The sequence below is a fragment of the Cryptomeria japonica genome, chromosome 2 (genome assembly GCF_030272615.1).
Source record: "Cryptomeria japonica chromosome 2, Sugi_1.0, whole genome shotgun sequence".
Lineage (NCBI taxonomy): Eukaryota > Viridiplantae > Streptophyta > Pinopsida > Cupressales > Cupressaceae > Cryptomeria > Cryptomeria japonica.
Window position 1 is genome coordinate 65,733,689 of NC_081406.1, and position 17,727 is coordinate 65,751,415.

Consider the following 17,727-nt stretch of genomic DNA (forward strand, 5'->3'; position numbering starts at 1 on the left):
CAGATTTGAGTTTGCTGTCTTTGTATGAAGTTTACTCAGCCTTGCAAGATGTTCGCTCAGTCTTGATAGGGTTCGCTGGGCTGTAACTCTACTTCGCTTGCTGAAGATTGCAGATCAGAACACAAGGGCAGATTGCTGACTAGTAGTTCGCTCACAGCTGGAAGGAGTTCGCTGACCTCTAGACTATGTTCGCTGATCTTCCAATCAAGTTCACTGACTTCTAATACTGATTTGCTATCACTGAAGATAATTCGCTAATTACAGAAGGCAATTCGCTACTTGATGAAGTTAGAGGATATTCGCTGAATGTGTATCTTGTGACCTCAAGTCACTTCCTTTATAGACATGCTTTTAACCCTTATGCCTAGGTTGGCCTTGTCAATATTCCCGCCAAGAAGAATAGTTCTAGGTTAAATAAAAGTTACACAATGAATAGGTCTTGCCCCATAACCATTATAAGTTACATAAGTTGAGTGCCCAAATAGGGCCTGCCCTTAACATTCACAAGTTACATTGATATCTATTTGGGCCCAACCCAATTACAAGCTATCCAAATTGGGGCTCAGCCCTAAACATTAATCAATTATATCAATACAATTAATTTTAAGGCCAAGGGCCACATTAAAATTAATTATGCTAGGCACTCGACCTAACTACATTTCAACACTCCCTCTTAGCTAGGGAGGATCCCCTTAATAATCAAGTTACAACGTGACCATGCTTCATGGACTCTTTCCATGATATCCATCATGCATTCTCACAGAGGATGGTTCCAAGATACATCATGGATTCCTTCCATGATACCCATCATGCATACCCGTAGAGGATGGATCCACCTTGCATTGCCCGCAGAGGGTGGAAGAGGTCTTTCACTTCAACTTCTCCCTGAGAAGAATCCAATGTCACCTTGCATTGCCCACAGAGGGTGACTCCACCTTGCATTGCCCGCAGAGGGTGGAAGATGCAACTTAGTGCATCACTGGGACTGAGACTTCCTCTCAGCCAAAGCTGTGTTCTCAACAACTCCAAGTCTCTCTCTGAAGTATTCAAACTTCACACGAGCTAGAGGCTTGGTGAGAACATCTGCAATCTGCTCATCAGTGCTGACATATTTCAGCTGAATGGCACCCCTGTGTACCATATCACAAATATAGTGATAATGAGTTTCCACATGTTTTGACCTGTCATGAAACACGGGATTAGCAGACATCTTAATACAACTCTGATTGTCACAATGAATGACAGTGGGTTCCCAAGGTTGTCCGAACAACCCAGCAAGAAGCTTGTGAAGCCACACTGCTTCTCTTGACGCCACACTTGACGCAATGTACTCAGCTTCTGCAGTACTTAATGCAACTGAGGACTGTTTCCTGCTGGCCCAGGAGAACAAGAAAACCCAAACTGAAACAAATTCATGAAGTGTTCTTCCTATCGGTTACACTTCCTGCCCAATCAGAATTAGAGTAGCCTTCCAAGGTGATGACAGTGTTGATTGGATACTTCAACCCATAGCCAATTGCGCCTCGCAAATAACTCAGAATATGCTTGGCTGCAACAAGATGAACATGCTTCGGTTTGTTCATGAACTGGCTGAGGGCACTCACTGCATAACAAATATCCGGTCTAGTGTTAACTAGATATATCAAAGAACCAATCAGCTGTCTGTATTCCGATGGATCTGCAGAATCAGAGTTGGCTGTTGAAACACTGCAATCCATTATTCAAGATATCAATTCATTGGATCCTTGGCATACTTCTAACACTAGAGAGTAATGCATTAGGCCTAGTTTTATTTCAAATTCTAAAACTAACTCTTTCTAGTTAGAAATCATATGTAAATCGGAATTAGCATTTCAACATTAAACCGATAGGATCAGCATCATGCTTACAAAATCCTAAGCTTATAGAATATTGTCAATTCTTTCATCAAAGCATTTTACTGAGGATTGTAGGGAACATAGAACTCTCTTTTAATCCTTAATATAAAGCTGTGACAACTAGATCTTATGAAGATTACATAGTATAAGAATCCACTAAGGAAAGCAACCATCATGAGTTTTCATAAGTCAGAATGAGATATGCTAATTTTTCTTTTCCCTTACTTTCATTTTCTACGAAAAGGACCCATAGCACAATCATTATGAACATGGCATACCTTCAACCATCTTCGCAAGTGAAGGAATGAGCTGAAAGCTTGTATGGGCTGTCATGTCTATTCCCAAGCTCCCTCTGAAGCTTGAAGCATAATAGTTCAAGACCCTCTCGAAAAGAAACATCAATCAAACATGATTCAACATCCCAATAGAATGAATTAATGAAAATTCATGAACATGATTCAAATATAAAAGAACTTATCTCTTTATTGGCTAGACTCCCACACAATCCACCAATGTTCTTAAGCTGTTCCATTTTCAAGCCCATGGATCTCCGATGGCTGCGTGGCCTTCAGCCCTTGCCATCACATATCATCTACCTTCAGCTCAGCGATGACATATTGGAGTTACATGCAAGGGTTGCTTGGAACTTCACCCTTCAACCCTGTGAATTGCCTTAATTCAAATTTGGTGGCTCTCTAGTCATCAATCACACTTCCTAAATGAGGTTGCTGTGATATAATATGATTAATTCGAATACCTTCAATCATAGTATAAAACTACACCATATTCTGTAAATTGTTGAACAAATAACAGTAAGACAACTGTGCTTGTGCAAGAACTGAAAATGTCATATGTTGATCACATCTGATCATATTATTGTATTATTGAATTGCAAAAATAATGATTGATCAGAAGAACTAAAACAAGTGTATGCCTTCAGAAAAACAGTGTACATAAGCCAAGTTGTCTTTTCAGCCAATGCGTAAAACTAATCAGAAGGAATACAAGATAATTATGTAAGCACCAACCACTCAATTGAAGAGACACATTGTATAGTTGAGCACAAACATATGATTGATAAATACGAAAAAGAACTAAGGCCACAAAATCTCCATGGTGGGAGTGCCCACATCATTCTGTCGGTTCAATAGGTTAGATACTTTTATTCTGCATTGTTCTTAGGTTTCATCATCAAGAAATTGAACAAAGTCTCAAGTATATTCTGCTTTAATGAAAAGAAAGCAGAAACTAATCAAGCATTACCATTTAATAAACGTTTACTTCAAAATGTAATAGGGAGTGTTCCCATACAAAACATATGTGCCACGATGAATGAAGAAGAATAGACCACTATAAGTTATGATATATTCAGATCACCGGATGAAAGCGTCATCAATATTCAGATCAATATCATCATTGATATTTGGATCATTGCATATTCCTCATAGCAAATCATAAATTTGGGTTAAAATAATGTTGAGGTATGCATAATAGAGAATAATCGAACACCAACTTCCATAACTCGAACTAGGGTTGTGTTGACGTGTATTTTGTACACCATCATACACAGAATAAAATACCTAAAGGCATCTTATCCTCTCTTGAATAAAGTCTCTAACTGCTGAAGATTCGCATGAAGGATCAGTTAGGATGACTCCAATGTTCTAGTTAGTAGGGTCTCTATGTGTGGACAAGCACCAGTGGTATGATGTGATTTGCTGTATCCTCAAGGGGTCTTACGCTCCGAAAGCTTGAAATTTTACTAAACTAAGAAGCATTTCAAAAAATAACAAAAGGATAGGGTTTTGCAAGAAATCTAATCTAATCTAACCCTAAGAATGACTTCGTATGAACAAGTCTTGGCAAGGTTCTATCAACTTCAATTTCGCCATAAAATAACAACTCAATTGAAATTGATGCGATCTTCTAAGGTAACAAAATGATTTTCAACACATCAAAGATCAAAGATACTACCACGAAGGTACATATCCAAGATACAATAATGATTGAAGTTTAAATGATTCAGGTATTCTCCAGTCGACCACGCAAGGCGTTCCTACAATCAGCAAGAAGCTAGTGGTTTGGATTACGAATCCTACCAAAGATCAAGTCTCACACTATGTCCTTCAAATTAACACACTACTTTGATTGAGCATGATTCAAATAAATTGAACAACCATGAAGATAACCAAGAAAGTTGCAACAAAACACCATAACTTCAATATTTCATTGATTTCAAAGTCATCATGTACAACAATTGCTTGAATTCCTTTCCTCAAACTCAATCTTGCTACAAAAACAAATTGCTTCTAAACTCTAAACTCTCTAATCTCTTAACTATCTCTATTTTCTAATTACCAAATGAAATGAAAATGAGGGTATAAATAGCATCCTCAATTACAATGAACGGTCCAGATTGAAAGCAGATCAACGGTCGAGATCATGACACCTAAACCCTAATTAGGGTTTGTTACAAATGGCCTCCTTTTTACTGAACAATATTAAATGCATAGCCAAATATTAAATTTGGCACAAAAACCTAGGAGACATAAACCAATGACAATTAAGATGCCATGTCATCTATAACAACCTATCATCTAGAATCTTATTCCCTTTCCAATTCTCTTTTTTAGCATATGCAATGAATCTTGATACGATTCCTTCGATCTCTGCAATTGGAATCTCAGGAAGATTCTTCATACTTTCTTCCAAGTGGATGACCTGATCAAATGCATCTAGAAGAGCTGCGTCCCATGAAGATTCAAGTTCCTTTGTTCTTTCAATCAGGAGCATGGTGGCAAACATCTGATCATATTGCTCATCTGTGATATTAGTGTCCTTGCAAAAGATGACCTTGATTCTATCCTCTAATTCTTGCATATCCACATCTGTCTCAACTTCGATCCTCCTGCCAAGAATGGTACGTAGTACCTCAAATACTCTGTCCTGGATCGGGTTGATCACCTCCTCAACATGACTGCATCTAGTACTGATGTCCTCGAAGAGAACTTCCTTCATCTGGAGTAAGGTGGACCACTGAAGCAAACTGTGAGATCCTCCATCCATGATCTTTTCTTGCGCTAAGACCTTCCTTGAAGTGTGTCTAATTACTTTCAAGACAGGAATGATAACATCTTTGGTATGAGCAAATGCGGCTACTGTTATCATCAAATTGTGGATTATCTCAAGAACTTGGATAGCTTGATGAATAGTCTTCATCATCCTTGTTACAAATTCTACGGCAACTGTATGAGATTTATCCATCCAAGTACTCATACGCTGGACCATATTCCTGAATCTTTCTGCTTCACCAATTGATTGAAGGGGAAGTGCCTGTATAGGTGATCTTGCTGGATCCTGACGTCCTAAAGGCTGATTGAGATGGCTGAAATATGTTCTCCATGCACCGACCTCCCTCTCAAGCTTTCTACTCTTCTCCATTTCTTCTCTAAGCTTGTCCTTCAATGCCTCAAAGGAATCTGTGGCATCATCTAGTGTCTGCTCAGCTGTGGATGGACCTAGCTCAAATGTCTCTATACCATATTCCTCTGCTAAGATCTCACCTTCATACTTGTCTACTGCCGGTGTAGCTATCTGTAATTTTCTGGATCCAGTCTCATCTCTAATCATCTTGGACATCTTGGTAGCCTTTCTCTTCTCTGTCACTTCCTGGGAATGTCCAACAAGACTCTCTAAATCAATCACATTGTCCTCGTCCTCTATCACGATCACCTTCGTTAATCTTTCCTTCAACCAATCTGGGATAGCTGATCTTGTCTCTTGAACCTGAATTTCCTTATGCACTACTTCTTCTTCTCTGGGAGGAGATGTTACTTCGTTATCTTCTTTATCTTCATCTAGCTCATAATCCTGGAGAGATCCACCTGGTGACCTTTGCGGTGCCTGTCCTTCTTCCTGCCTATCGTTCTGTACCATCGACTCCATGGATTCTTCCACCTGAAATGTTCTCTTCTCTGGTCTAGAAGAAGTACCGGATGAACGATCCCGGCTGGCCTCTTGCTTCTTCTTGGAAGATTCCCTCTTTCCAGGTCTCTCTTTCCTCTTCGAACCTCTTGGATGGAGATCGCCTTCACTTGCACTTCGAAGGTTACCTTCACCCGAATTTCTAGGATTAGGATTGCCTTCGCTTACACTACCTCCACCTTCGGCTGGTTTCTCTTCGAAAGTGAAAGTCATAGTTATGCCTTGCTCTCTCAACTTCTGATGCTGTACGTCAACCCATCTGCGAGTACAAGACAAGACTGGAGCCATCAAAGCATCCAAATCCACAACCTCGGGCTCATTCCAATCTAACCTTACTGACTTACTCTCTCGATCATAGGATGACTGGATATGTCTGCCACTGTCCTTAGCTTGGTCGACCACTCTGTAAATCCTGCATTTCCTGATGAAATCCAAAGGCAATCTAGAATGCATTTTTCGTTTCACTCCAAGATCATCTAAGAGATTCATCATAAAATCTTCAATTTGGTACTCATGCTTAAACTTCCTACCGACTGTTTCCTCTAACTGTCCATGTGGATCAAAGCTTTCCCTCAAAGCAAAGGTTGAAAAAGAATACAAGGCTAACTCCTTCTCTGCGTCATCCATAGCTAAAGCATTAGGACATACCTCAACTGAATTGCCCAAAATGATAGGTACCGGAACTCCATTTCCATGTCTGTGTCTGAATGCCTTCGCATAAGCTGCCAACTGTCTTGTTACCTCGAGTAACACAATTCTGTCTGTCGGATATCTCGGCAACATGTATGGAGGTAGAGGACATCCATGTCCTCTGATATAAGTAAACTTCGGAAATTGAATAAACCAAGCACCATACCTCTTTATTAATTTCTGTGCATCGTGAGATAATCTGTTGTGAATCCCGCCTTGCAACGTCCTTGTGATGTTCATTGTGAAGGTATCATTAACTAGCTTGTAGTTGCTTCCTGGCGGATGATGCAAGTGAACATAGGAATCACAAGCTCTGACCTCGCCGGGTCCTCTTCCAATCACTCCTCTGTGAGGTAGTCCTGCGTACTCAAAACTCCTGATCAATGCATAGATGACGTATGAACTCATGTGGAAGGACTTGGTAGCCTTGAGTCTCCTCAACTGTACGTCCAAGCAATGGCAAATCATTCTAGCCCAATGTATTGTTCCTTTCCCTTGAACGATCACCTGGATGAAGTAGAACATCCACTTCTCAAAATAGAAGGCGTGAGGAGCTCCTATAACTCGGTTGAGCATTGTAATCAAATCTCTGTACTCCTCCTGGAAATCAATCCTGTGCGGTGTGTTCGGGATCTTACTCAGACGTGGACGACTCTTGAGTAGCCAGTTCTTGTTAATAATGCTTAGACAAGCATCTGGATCATCTTCATACATTGACCTGGCTCCTTCTATGCTCTTGTATATCATGTCTCTGTGCTCTGGAAGATGGAAAGCTTCACTTATAGCTTCCTCTGAAAGGTACGCCAAAGTGTTTCCTTCATTGGACACGATCGTTCTGGACTGAGGATCATAATGACGAGCACACTCGATCATCAACTCATGACACTGTACTGCTGGAGGGAAGCCGGCCGCCTTAATGATGCCACTTTCAATTATCCTCCAGGCGACAGGTGATGGCTTGCCAATGTAAGGGACATCTCGAAATTTCTTCGTGCTGAAGTTGCCCAAGTTAGTATCTCCAATGTTGCTCCACTTCGACACGATCTTGGTCTCCACTTCTTCGGTCTTCTGATCTTCTTTCATGAGAGTTGGACGACTGGTGGATGCTCCCGCCTTAGGGGTCGCCATACCTACACAACATTTCACAATAAGCAACTGGATATCGCAATATATATCATAAATTAGAGAGTAAATTTTAGGAAACATCATGATAAGTCTTAGAGTTATCATTTCCTAAAAAACGATTGAGCTAGCTGGAATTCAAAATTTCAAAATTCAAAATTTGAAGCAATGACGATCAATGATTCAAAATTAAAACAATAAAACCATATCGCCATACCTCACTAGAGAGCTAACTCTAGAATGCAAAATGAATGGATTCGCCTAGGCAAAATTGATATTAGGTGGCTTTAACGTGATCTCCTCTTCAAAATAGCAACTTCGCCACCTTTGGGATGTCCTTGACGTGATCTTCCAATGTCTTTGACAAGTTCGCACAAATGAAACTAAGGTTCGCACCCCTTAGATTGATGTTTATGCCTTCCTTTGATGAAATTTGCACCTTAAAACACAACTCGCATTTCTCCTTTGTCTTCCTCAAATCGCACTTGAATGTGGATGATAAAATGATAATGTGAAAATGAAAATCTTCACCAACCTTTATAAGCGCTCACACCTCAATTATCACTAGGCCGACCTTGGTAAAATTAGGCAATTAAAAATGATTTTTTAAATAAATAACAAGGCCGACTTCCATAAACCAAGCGCTCTATTTGATTTTTAAATTAATAATTAATAATTAATTATTAAATGCCATCGTTTATTAATTAGTAAATTCGATTTTTTTTACAAGGCAAAAAACAATTAATTAATATTTTGCGCTATATTTTAAATGCTATTTTAATTGAATTTTCAAACTTTATCGATTTTAGCATTTAAATAAATTCAAAAATGCTTTGAGCGCCAAAATTTAAAGATGAAAAATGCAAACCTTATCGCCCTGGTCCCTGACTGAGGGACAGGAGCGAAATTTCAACTTGGTCTTGACTCTTGCACTTTTGACGTTTAATAATCTCCATCCCTACGTTGGAATTGGCATTCTTGCTATGAGTTTCGAACTTGGGTGACTTGACTTTACAAATGAGTGCCTTTTGAGGTGATATCGCTCTGGTCCCTTGGAGAGGGACAGGAGCGATCTAGATGTTTTTTCCTTGATCTTGCTTGTTCGATCTCCAATCTCCATCACATAGCAAGTAATAACATTGTTTCTTTACTCCATGCTTGTTTTACTTGGCTTCTACAAGGCATATTCGATGTTTGGAGGATCATCGCCCTGGTCCCTTGGTGAGGGACAGGAGCGATCTTTGTGTCTTGGCTCAAATTTGCTAACTTTTAATCTTTGCTCCTTGTTCATAGTCTTCCAAATGGCATCCTTGACCTTGTGCGACCCTGCCTTGACATGCATTTGAAGGAAAATGAAGGTTTTAATAAAAATCGCTTTGGTCCTTGTCCAAAGGACAGGAGCGATATAGCTTCTTTGTACAAATTGGTATTCACTTGACGTTTAAAACCCTTGTATATCATCTTATTAAGACGCCTTAGACCTTGTGCGACCTTGCAAAACCTTGACTTGGCATGAACTTTGCATGAACTGGCAAATATAGTAAATATCGCTCTGGTCCCTTGGAGAGGGACAGGAGCGCATTTCAAGGTTTTGAGCTTGTCCTTGCCTTCTTCAACTTGCCATTACCTTCATTGGGTAAAACGTAGTCCCTTGATCCTTCTTGGCCGCTTAATACTTGGTAAATTTTCAAAATCTAGGCCTTCATGAGGATTTCGCTCTGGTCCCTGCCTGAGGGACAGGAGCGAACTAGGGTATTTGGTGCAAATCTTTCATCATACTAACTTGCAATTATCTTCGAAGTGCAAAACAATATCCTTTACTTTCTTTCAAACATTCAAAATGTGAATAGCAACCCGAATTTAGCCTCATTTGAATACTTTTGCTCTGGTCCCTGCCTGAGGGACAGGAGCGAACTGGGTGTCTTGGTGTAATTCCTTCAACATTGGCGACCTTGGATACTTCGTGCTTCATCAAGATGCCTTAAAACGTCCTCACCACCCTTCACACTGACTTGGAGAGGTTTGAACTTAGCGGAAAGGCAACATAATCATCATATCGCCCTGGTCCCTGACTGAGGGACAGGAGCGATCTTGCTCTTGTAGGTTCCATCTCACTTTGCTAACTTCAAAATCTATCTTCAACGGTCTTGTTATACTTCGTTTCACTCATCCATGCCTTGGAATGCATTGTAACTTGGCAAGAAAATCATCTAAGGCAAAAATCGCTCTGGTCCCTGACTGAGGGACAGGAGCGAATTTGAGCATTTGGATCCCTTGTTGACGTTTTGTAATCTTCAATTTATCTTCAACGGGTTCAATTCACCTCCTTTCTTGCCTTCAAACATAAAACTTGCTTGATCTTTGCCTGAGACATGCCTTATGAAGAATTTCGCTCTGGTCCCTGGGAGAGGGACGGGAGCTACAATGGATTTCGCCCTGGTCCCTGACTGAGGGACAGGAGCGATCTTGGCATTCTAGTCCACTTTTCTTCATGTTTGGCCTTCAAATTATATTCAACTGGTAAAATGCATCTCCTTGGACCCTTTTAAATCGTCAAGTTGTTAAAATCCTGCAAGGACAAAGCAATATTTGATTTTAAGCTCCGGTCCTTCACTGAGGGACAGGAGCGATTTTGCTTCCTGAGGCATTTCTGTGTTCGTGAAATTCTTCAATTTATATTCAACGGAAAGATCACGCCTTCCTTTACTACTTCCATTCGAGAAATCATCTTGATCCTGCAGAGATAGTAAGATTTTTGAAAACGAGCTCCGGTCCTTCACTGAGGGACAGGAGCAATTTTGCTCCTACAGGCCAAAATATCAAGATTTCTCAAGCTTAATCACTTCACAAGGCAAAAACAAATCATTCCCCATGCCCAGGATCAAATATCAAAAAACTCAAAATTTGGTCAAAATTACTCAATTGGATAAAATTCATATTTTCATCATCAACACTTAGGCAAATTAAGACCCTGCACCCAAAATTCCAATTGAAAATAGACCATTCTGGCGAATTCATTTCATTCAAAATTGCATCCTACGAGAGGAAGCTCAAAAAAGCTCTCAAAACTAACTGGACTCTGGCCTGAAAAGACAGTAATGGAAACCCTAAGGCTTGACCCTAAATCCAAACAACTGACAAACTACCAAAATCCTAAAAAAACAAAGCGAAAGGCGAGCAAAAACAAGCGAAAAGAGGGGGTCCCCATTTTAAATGGGGCGATGTGTGAAATGGTCACAACAGGTTGGAACAAATTCTTAACACAAAGACAAAGCTCGAACTAGGGTGACAGTCACAAACCCTAGGATGACAATTATACAAACCCTTAATAAAATACAAGGAATACTAGGGTTTGAACTTTGAAGCTAGAAGAAAACAAATGTACAAAACCATCATATCTTTGATGAGATAGTTAAAAAACAAGAAAACCCTATGCTCTAGTTAAGACCCCAAAAAGGAACTAATACCAATAACAGCAAAGCAAACAAATCCTCGAACCCTTCTTAACATAAGCAAACAAAGGAGAGTAGAGGAATAAGGACACCTGTATTCTAAGATTTTATTTGAAGCCTTAATACTCTTGTTACGGCCCCATCGATGCCCTCAATCTTCAAGCTGTCATGTTGTTGTAGAACTATCTGATACAATGGATTCCCAATCATTCACGCTAAACTTCTTCAACCCTAGTCTGCAAAAAGAATACAGGATCTACCTTCAAGCTGTTAGGCTTTATAGAAGGAACCCGCTCTAATACCATGTTAGTTTTAGCAATCAGATTAGCAATATAGAACAGAAAATCAGAATGCAAAGTAAATCATACGCATAACACATATGTACACTGGGAAAACCTCCCTCTTGGAGGTGAAAAACCCAGCAACAACTATCTCAGAGTGTATTATATTAACCACAGAGCAGATTTACAATATAGCCTTCTAGGGCACAAGCACAACTTATCTGAGATATAACAATTTGAAGAAGCAAATCCCTGTAGCTCAATTTGGCAGCCCAGATTTGAGTTCGCTGTCTTTGTATGAAGTTTACTCAGCCTTGCAAGATGTTCGCTCAGTCTTGATAGGGTTCGCTGGGCTGTAACTCTACTTTGCTGGTTGAAGATTGCAGATCAGAACACAAGGGCAGATTGCTGACTAGTAGTTCACTCACAGCTGGAAGGAGTTCACTGACCTCTAGACTATGTTTGCTGATCTTCCAATCAAGTTCACTGACTTCTAATACTGATTCGCTATCACTGAAGATAATTCACTGATTATAGAAGGCAATTTGCTGCTTGATGAAGATAGAGGATATTCGTTGAATGTGTATCTTGTGACCTCAAGTCACTTCCTTTATATACATGCCTTTAACCCTTATGCCTAGGTCGGCCTTGTCAATATTCCCGCCAAGAAGAATAGGTCTAGGTTAAATACAAGTTACACAACGAATAGGTCTTGCCCCATAACCATTATAAGTTACATAATTTGAGCGCCCAAATAGGGCCTGCCCTTAACATTCACAAGTTACTTTGATATCTATTTGGGCCTAGCCCAATTACAAGCTATCCAAAGTGGGGCTCAGCCCTAAACATTAATCAATTATATCAATACAACTAATTTTAAGGCCAAGGGTCACATTAAAATTAATTACGCTAGGGATTCGACCTAGCTATATTTCAACAGCCTTTCCTTAAAAAAAATCTCTTCTAAACTGGCATATTTCATTTTAACAAGAAGTTTTGGATGGATCCTTCTCCAGGATGTAAAAAGCTAAATCTAGATTGTTGTGGAAATTGCAAAGAAGACTGTCTTGTGCCCTTTAATTTACATCAATTTGTTTCTTTGTTTCAAGTGAATCAGTTGAAGGGTTGTTCAATTTTACTCACAGGCTTATTTCAAAAGTAAACTTAGGAACTCTACAGTTGAAGTGAATTTATTAGTATTGAGAATAACAAGTATTGTCTTATAACGATTTATTATTGATAATTAAAAACGAGAATGCCTGCTTAATTCTGCATTGTATTTTTGTTACAGGCTGTCTATGAGCATCATCCTCGGCCTAAGCAACTTATAGTTGAGAATGCTTTGCCCCTTAAGCTACAAAGCCTTATTGAAGAACGGAGGGATGGAGAGCGCTCTGGCGGTCAGGTGCTTGTAAAACAAATGGCAACTGCCCTGTTAAAGGCTCTCCACATTAACACTGTTCTGTAATGAAGTTATTGATGTCTCATATGATATTCAAGAGAAAGTTGTGGTCTTGTATTATGTATCTATTTTTTGTGTATGTTCATTGAGAACAGTTATAATGAAAATTTTTGTAGGTATGAAATCAGATAGGTAGTGCTTCACTATCTTTGTTGTAAAAAGCCCTTGTAAAAAGGAACCGTGATGTGTATACTTTGAAGGTGTTAATATTAACACCATTGTATAATAATTGGACGAGCAGGTATGCGTATTAATGTAATATAACAAATTGTTCTCAAGTGCTTTCAGGTCAATGGAAGCTTAATACTCTTCTAAAGTGAGGCAAATAAGGGCCAGGTTTGGTCTTCCTCTGCTTACCGAGTATTAATGAAACAGCCATATCGCCATATCTCCTTGGAGATATGGCATCTCTGACGTACAACTCATAACTGACTGCTTGACCATATCAAATCCAGTGTTGACAATAGTTCTTGTTAAATGTTTATTCTAGTTTGTGTAGCTTTGTTTAAATGTTGGATTTCATCGTGTTTCTTGTCCTTTTAAATATTTTCATCTGGAGAGTGTATGCTTTACTAAATGTAAAATAGTTTAATGTGCATTTGCATATGCATGCTAAATTATGGTTTTATTACCAAGGCATTATGGATGGCAGTAAGATTTTAAATGTAATTGCCAAGATAATCTTTCATAAATAGCCCATCCAGATGCAAGTTTCATTGTCATTTTAAAAATGAATAGTTTTTACTTTTGCTAATTTACTAGTAGTAGCTAACAGATTCAGAATAACTAAGGCCCTGCAAGGCTTTCATGTTGTAAATCTTGGATACGAGATCTGCCTGTTGTACTGCTGCGTGGTTGCAAAGGAATAGTTCAGCTAGATGGTTATAATAAATATCGTATGTAAAGATACATGATGAGGGAGTAAGCGTACTTGCAATGTGGTGCAGTCATCAGCAGAAGACAGGTACAAATGCATTTGATAATTAGTCTTTCACATGCTTACCCAAAAAACATCTCTTCCATGCAATTGGAACCCAAAATTATATTTGGTAAGTTTTCATGTTTTCAAACATGAAAAACATGGACTGAATTTGTGTTTATATCAATTAATGAAATTAAAATTATGTAAACTGGAATGTAAAAACAATTGTTTTTGATATTAAAAGCAGCAAAAACTGGATGCTGGCCTTTACAAACCCGGAAAGTCAAATAGATTATCAGGAGCAGCACATTAACGGCATGTTAATCGTAACTAGGAAAATCAAAACAAACCAAAATGGCACTTCCACAGCAAACAAACAAAGCTGACAGGCAAAAGAAAACCTGTCAAGCCAGCAACCCAAACCCAATGCAAGGAGGGGTAGAGGCACCCAAGCCTTGACAAGGAGGAGTTTGGGGAAGGGAAGAAGGCTTCTCTTTCGGCTTGCGACGAACCACAATCCAGGCGATATTGTTATTAGGACCATCAAGAGGAATATCGTTTGGAAGGGCCTCATCAGGGTTGCAAAAATCAAAACAAACCAAACTGGCACTTCCACAACAAACAAACAAAGCTGACAGGCAAAAGAAAACCTGTCAAGCCAGCACCCCAAGCCCAACGCAAGGAGGAGTTTGGGGAAGGGAAGAAGACTTCCCTTTCCGCTTGCGATGAACCGCAATCCAAGCGATACTATCATTAGGACCATCAAGAGGAATATCGTTCGGAAGGGCCTCATCAGGGTTGTGATCAGTAGCAGTAGTAGCATATTGTTGTAGATCAACAATAAGCTGCAACAAACTAGCAGCAGTTTGCCGTGGAGGAACAACCATAGGGGCAACATCAGCTAGAGAAGGTAGTGGAGCAAGATCAACAAAATCCTCGGCAGTAAGGGGCACCTCATCCCGAGATGAGGCATCATACTCTTGAGAGGAGTCGACAGAATCAATTTCAGTAGCATGAATTGTCAAGTGATCTTCAGTAGCATCCTTCCACCAAATGGCAGCACCTTTGCGGCGAGAGAGAGAACAGTCCGAAGCAAGGCAATAACATACTCAATTGAATGTATTTTCGAAAGTCTCCAATATTTTTTGAATTTTCTAATAGTTTGAGAAGAAAATTACCAAAATCTAAAATTAACTTCTTAGTGACAGTTACCATTAGCTCCATCTCCTAGTGAAAATGCATTTTAATGAACAAGCAAGGCAATAACATACTCAATTGAATGTATTTTCGAAAGTCTCCAATATTTTTTGAATTTTTTAATAGTTTGAGAAGAAACTTGTATGCAATTAAGAAAAATGTTTATTGGCAAAAATAAAATAAAAATGTAATCCTTAATTGAACCACGTATTTTCTAACCTCTACCTACAGCTCACAAAAGAAGTATCATTGCTTGGGCAATAGCAAAGAAAAATACTTCTACTCGGATGGAGAAAGTTAAATGCCACACGAGGGATGTTTTCTTATCAAGTTGAACAATTATTTACAATATGTAATTTAAGAGTATCTTTAAGTTTTACATACATAGTTTTCTTCACCTCCATGGTTAAACGCGCTCGAGTTCGAGTAGTACTGAGATGGATGACCTCCCAGAAAGGACTAATGCTTCACCTCTGGGAGTATCACCTAGATGCAATGAGTGATAAGTGTACATTCATTCTCATGAGAGATGGGTTCTTGTGAACCACTACTCATGAATCATGGGTCAATGAGTTTGACTCAAAAACTACAGAGTTGAATCCTAATAGCAATATCATAAGATAACCTTCTTCACTACAAGAATTTATGTTATTTTTCATATCAAAAGCTAGTGCTATTCTCTTCATATGCCTTAAGGTAGATCCAATTAATTACTTGTCCTTATTATTCAGTTTACTCTTAACCAAGAATGATATTTTTGTGTAACTCTAAGTTTGATTCCAAATCCCTCTTTCTAATCACACCTTTGGATGAATGCTTTTTTTTGGCTGTTATATCAGTCACATCTCTCTGAGTCTTCAACTCACAGTTTGTGAGGCTGAGATCTAATTAACAAATTATTTTAACAATCTAATTTAACAAATTATTTTAACAATCTAATTAACAAGCTTTTGTTATGAAAAATAACATAATTTTTTGTAGTGAAGAAGGTTATCTTATCAAAAAAACTATGTATGTAAAACTTAAAGATACTATCTTTAATTACATATTGTAAATAATCGTTCAACCTGATAAGAAAACATCCCCCGTGCGGCATTTAAATTTCTCCATACGAGTAGAACGTATTTTTCTTTGCTATTGCACAAAGCAGTGATGCTTCTTTTGCGGGCTTAAGGTAGAGGTCAGAAAATAGGTGGTCCAATTGAGGATTACATTTTTATTTTACTTTTGCCAATAAACATTTTTCATAATTGCATACAAGTTTCTTCTCAAACTATTAGAAAATTCAAAAAATATTGGAGACTTTAGAAAATACATTCAATTGAGTATGTTATTGCCTTGCTTGTTCATTAAAATGCATTTTCATTAGGAGATGGAGCTAATGGTGACTGTCACCAGGAACTTAATTTTAGGACTAAAATTAAAACCATTGTAATTGTATTTTGTACCAAATCACAGTATCTTTTGTTGTCATAAACCTCACATGACAAATTTATTGTTAGCGTACAGTTGGACATATGACACTGACCGCAGTTACACTTTACACTTCTTGAACGAGTGCATTTGAGCTGCATGCTCACTTTTTAACTTGAACAAAAAAACAAATCAATTATTTGCAGGACAAACAGTTGTTCTCGCAAGTAGTAGAGAAGGCTCATTTCATGTTCCAGTTGTTATTTCTTATCAGACTTAACAGATGCAGATGCAAAAATAGTGCAGCTTTCAAAAGTGACGTACAACACAAGCTCTTGAAACATTATGAAACACTGAAAGGCCATTCTGTAATTCAAATTAGGTGCTGCCCTTTCTAACAGAAGGTGAAAAAGGAACTGTCATAATGAGCAATGGAGATCGCTTACAATAATTATTGGTAAGGATTTGTATTTCATTGGTATTGCCATTAAGAGATCGATTATTGGGATTACGGAAGAGAGAGGAGGCCAAGAGAACAGCATTCCACTATGTCAGTTTACATTTGCATTTTTTTAAGAACAGAACATGCTTAAATGCTTGATGAAAAGGTAAGTTGGCTAAGTGCTAGTGTTGCAGAGACAAGTTAATGTTTTCAACAACTATATAGTTGAAAACTAAAACCTAAATAACATTTAACACGTGTTTATTACAAATTTGTTGGGAATACTCTGACACAGTAATGTTGCTTTGCTCATTGATTGTATTTATTCTAAATATTTTTAAACAAGACTTTGCCGATATGTTAAATTTGGGATGGGTAAATGTTTGAAGTTGTGAATACATTTTGTAAAGAGCAGTCAAAGTTATCTAACAATATCGAATTTTGATTAACGGAAAATAAGTACCAAAAAATTCCAAAACATAAACAATGATTGTATGGTCAAATTCTTCAAAACCATTGTGGAAACGAGTTTTGAAAAATTCTGAACATGAACAATGATTGTATAGCTTTTATGGTTAAATATATCAAAACCTTTGTGGAAATATCCATACTTGCACTGCAACAAGTACATCAATTAGTTGAAAACTTTGCACCACAAAGTATTCGTAGCATACAAACAAAGGTCACATATATATCCATACTTGCACTGCAACAAGTACATCAATTAGTTGAAAACTTTGCACCGCTAAGTATTCTTGGCATACAAACAAAGGACACATATACTCCAATACGAATAACTTTTGAGGACTCAAATACCTTCCCTATTGTCTTCAAGAAGCTATACGATATATTCAAGATAAGAAGGAAGATTAATCTCAAAATTGC

At 38.4% G+C, this 17,727-nt stretch overlaps 1 protein-coding gene across 3 annotated transcripts in view; it reads left to right on the plus strand.

Moving 5' to 3' along the window:
- Window positions 1-13,378, plus strand: part of LOC131060528 (MAP3K epsilon protein kinase 1) — a 138,521-nt gene extending 125,143 nt beyond the window's left edge. For all 3 annotated transcript variants that reach the window (XM_057993774.2, XM_057993775.2, XM_057993776.2), the window contains one exon: window positions 12,698-13,378. In XM_057993774.2, the coding sequence (XP_057849757.2) occupies window positions 12,698-12,874 (177 nt within the window). In that variant the 3' untranslated portion in view covers window positions 12,875-13,378. The remainder of the gene's footprint in view (window positions 1-12,697) is intronic.
- Window positions 13,379-17,727: the final 4,349 nt, after the last annotated feature.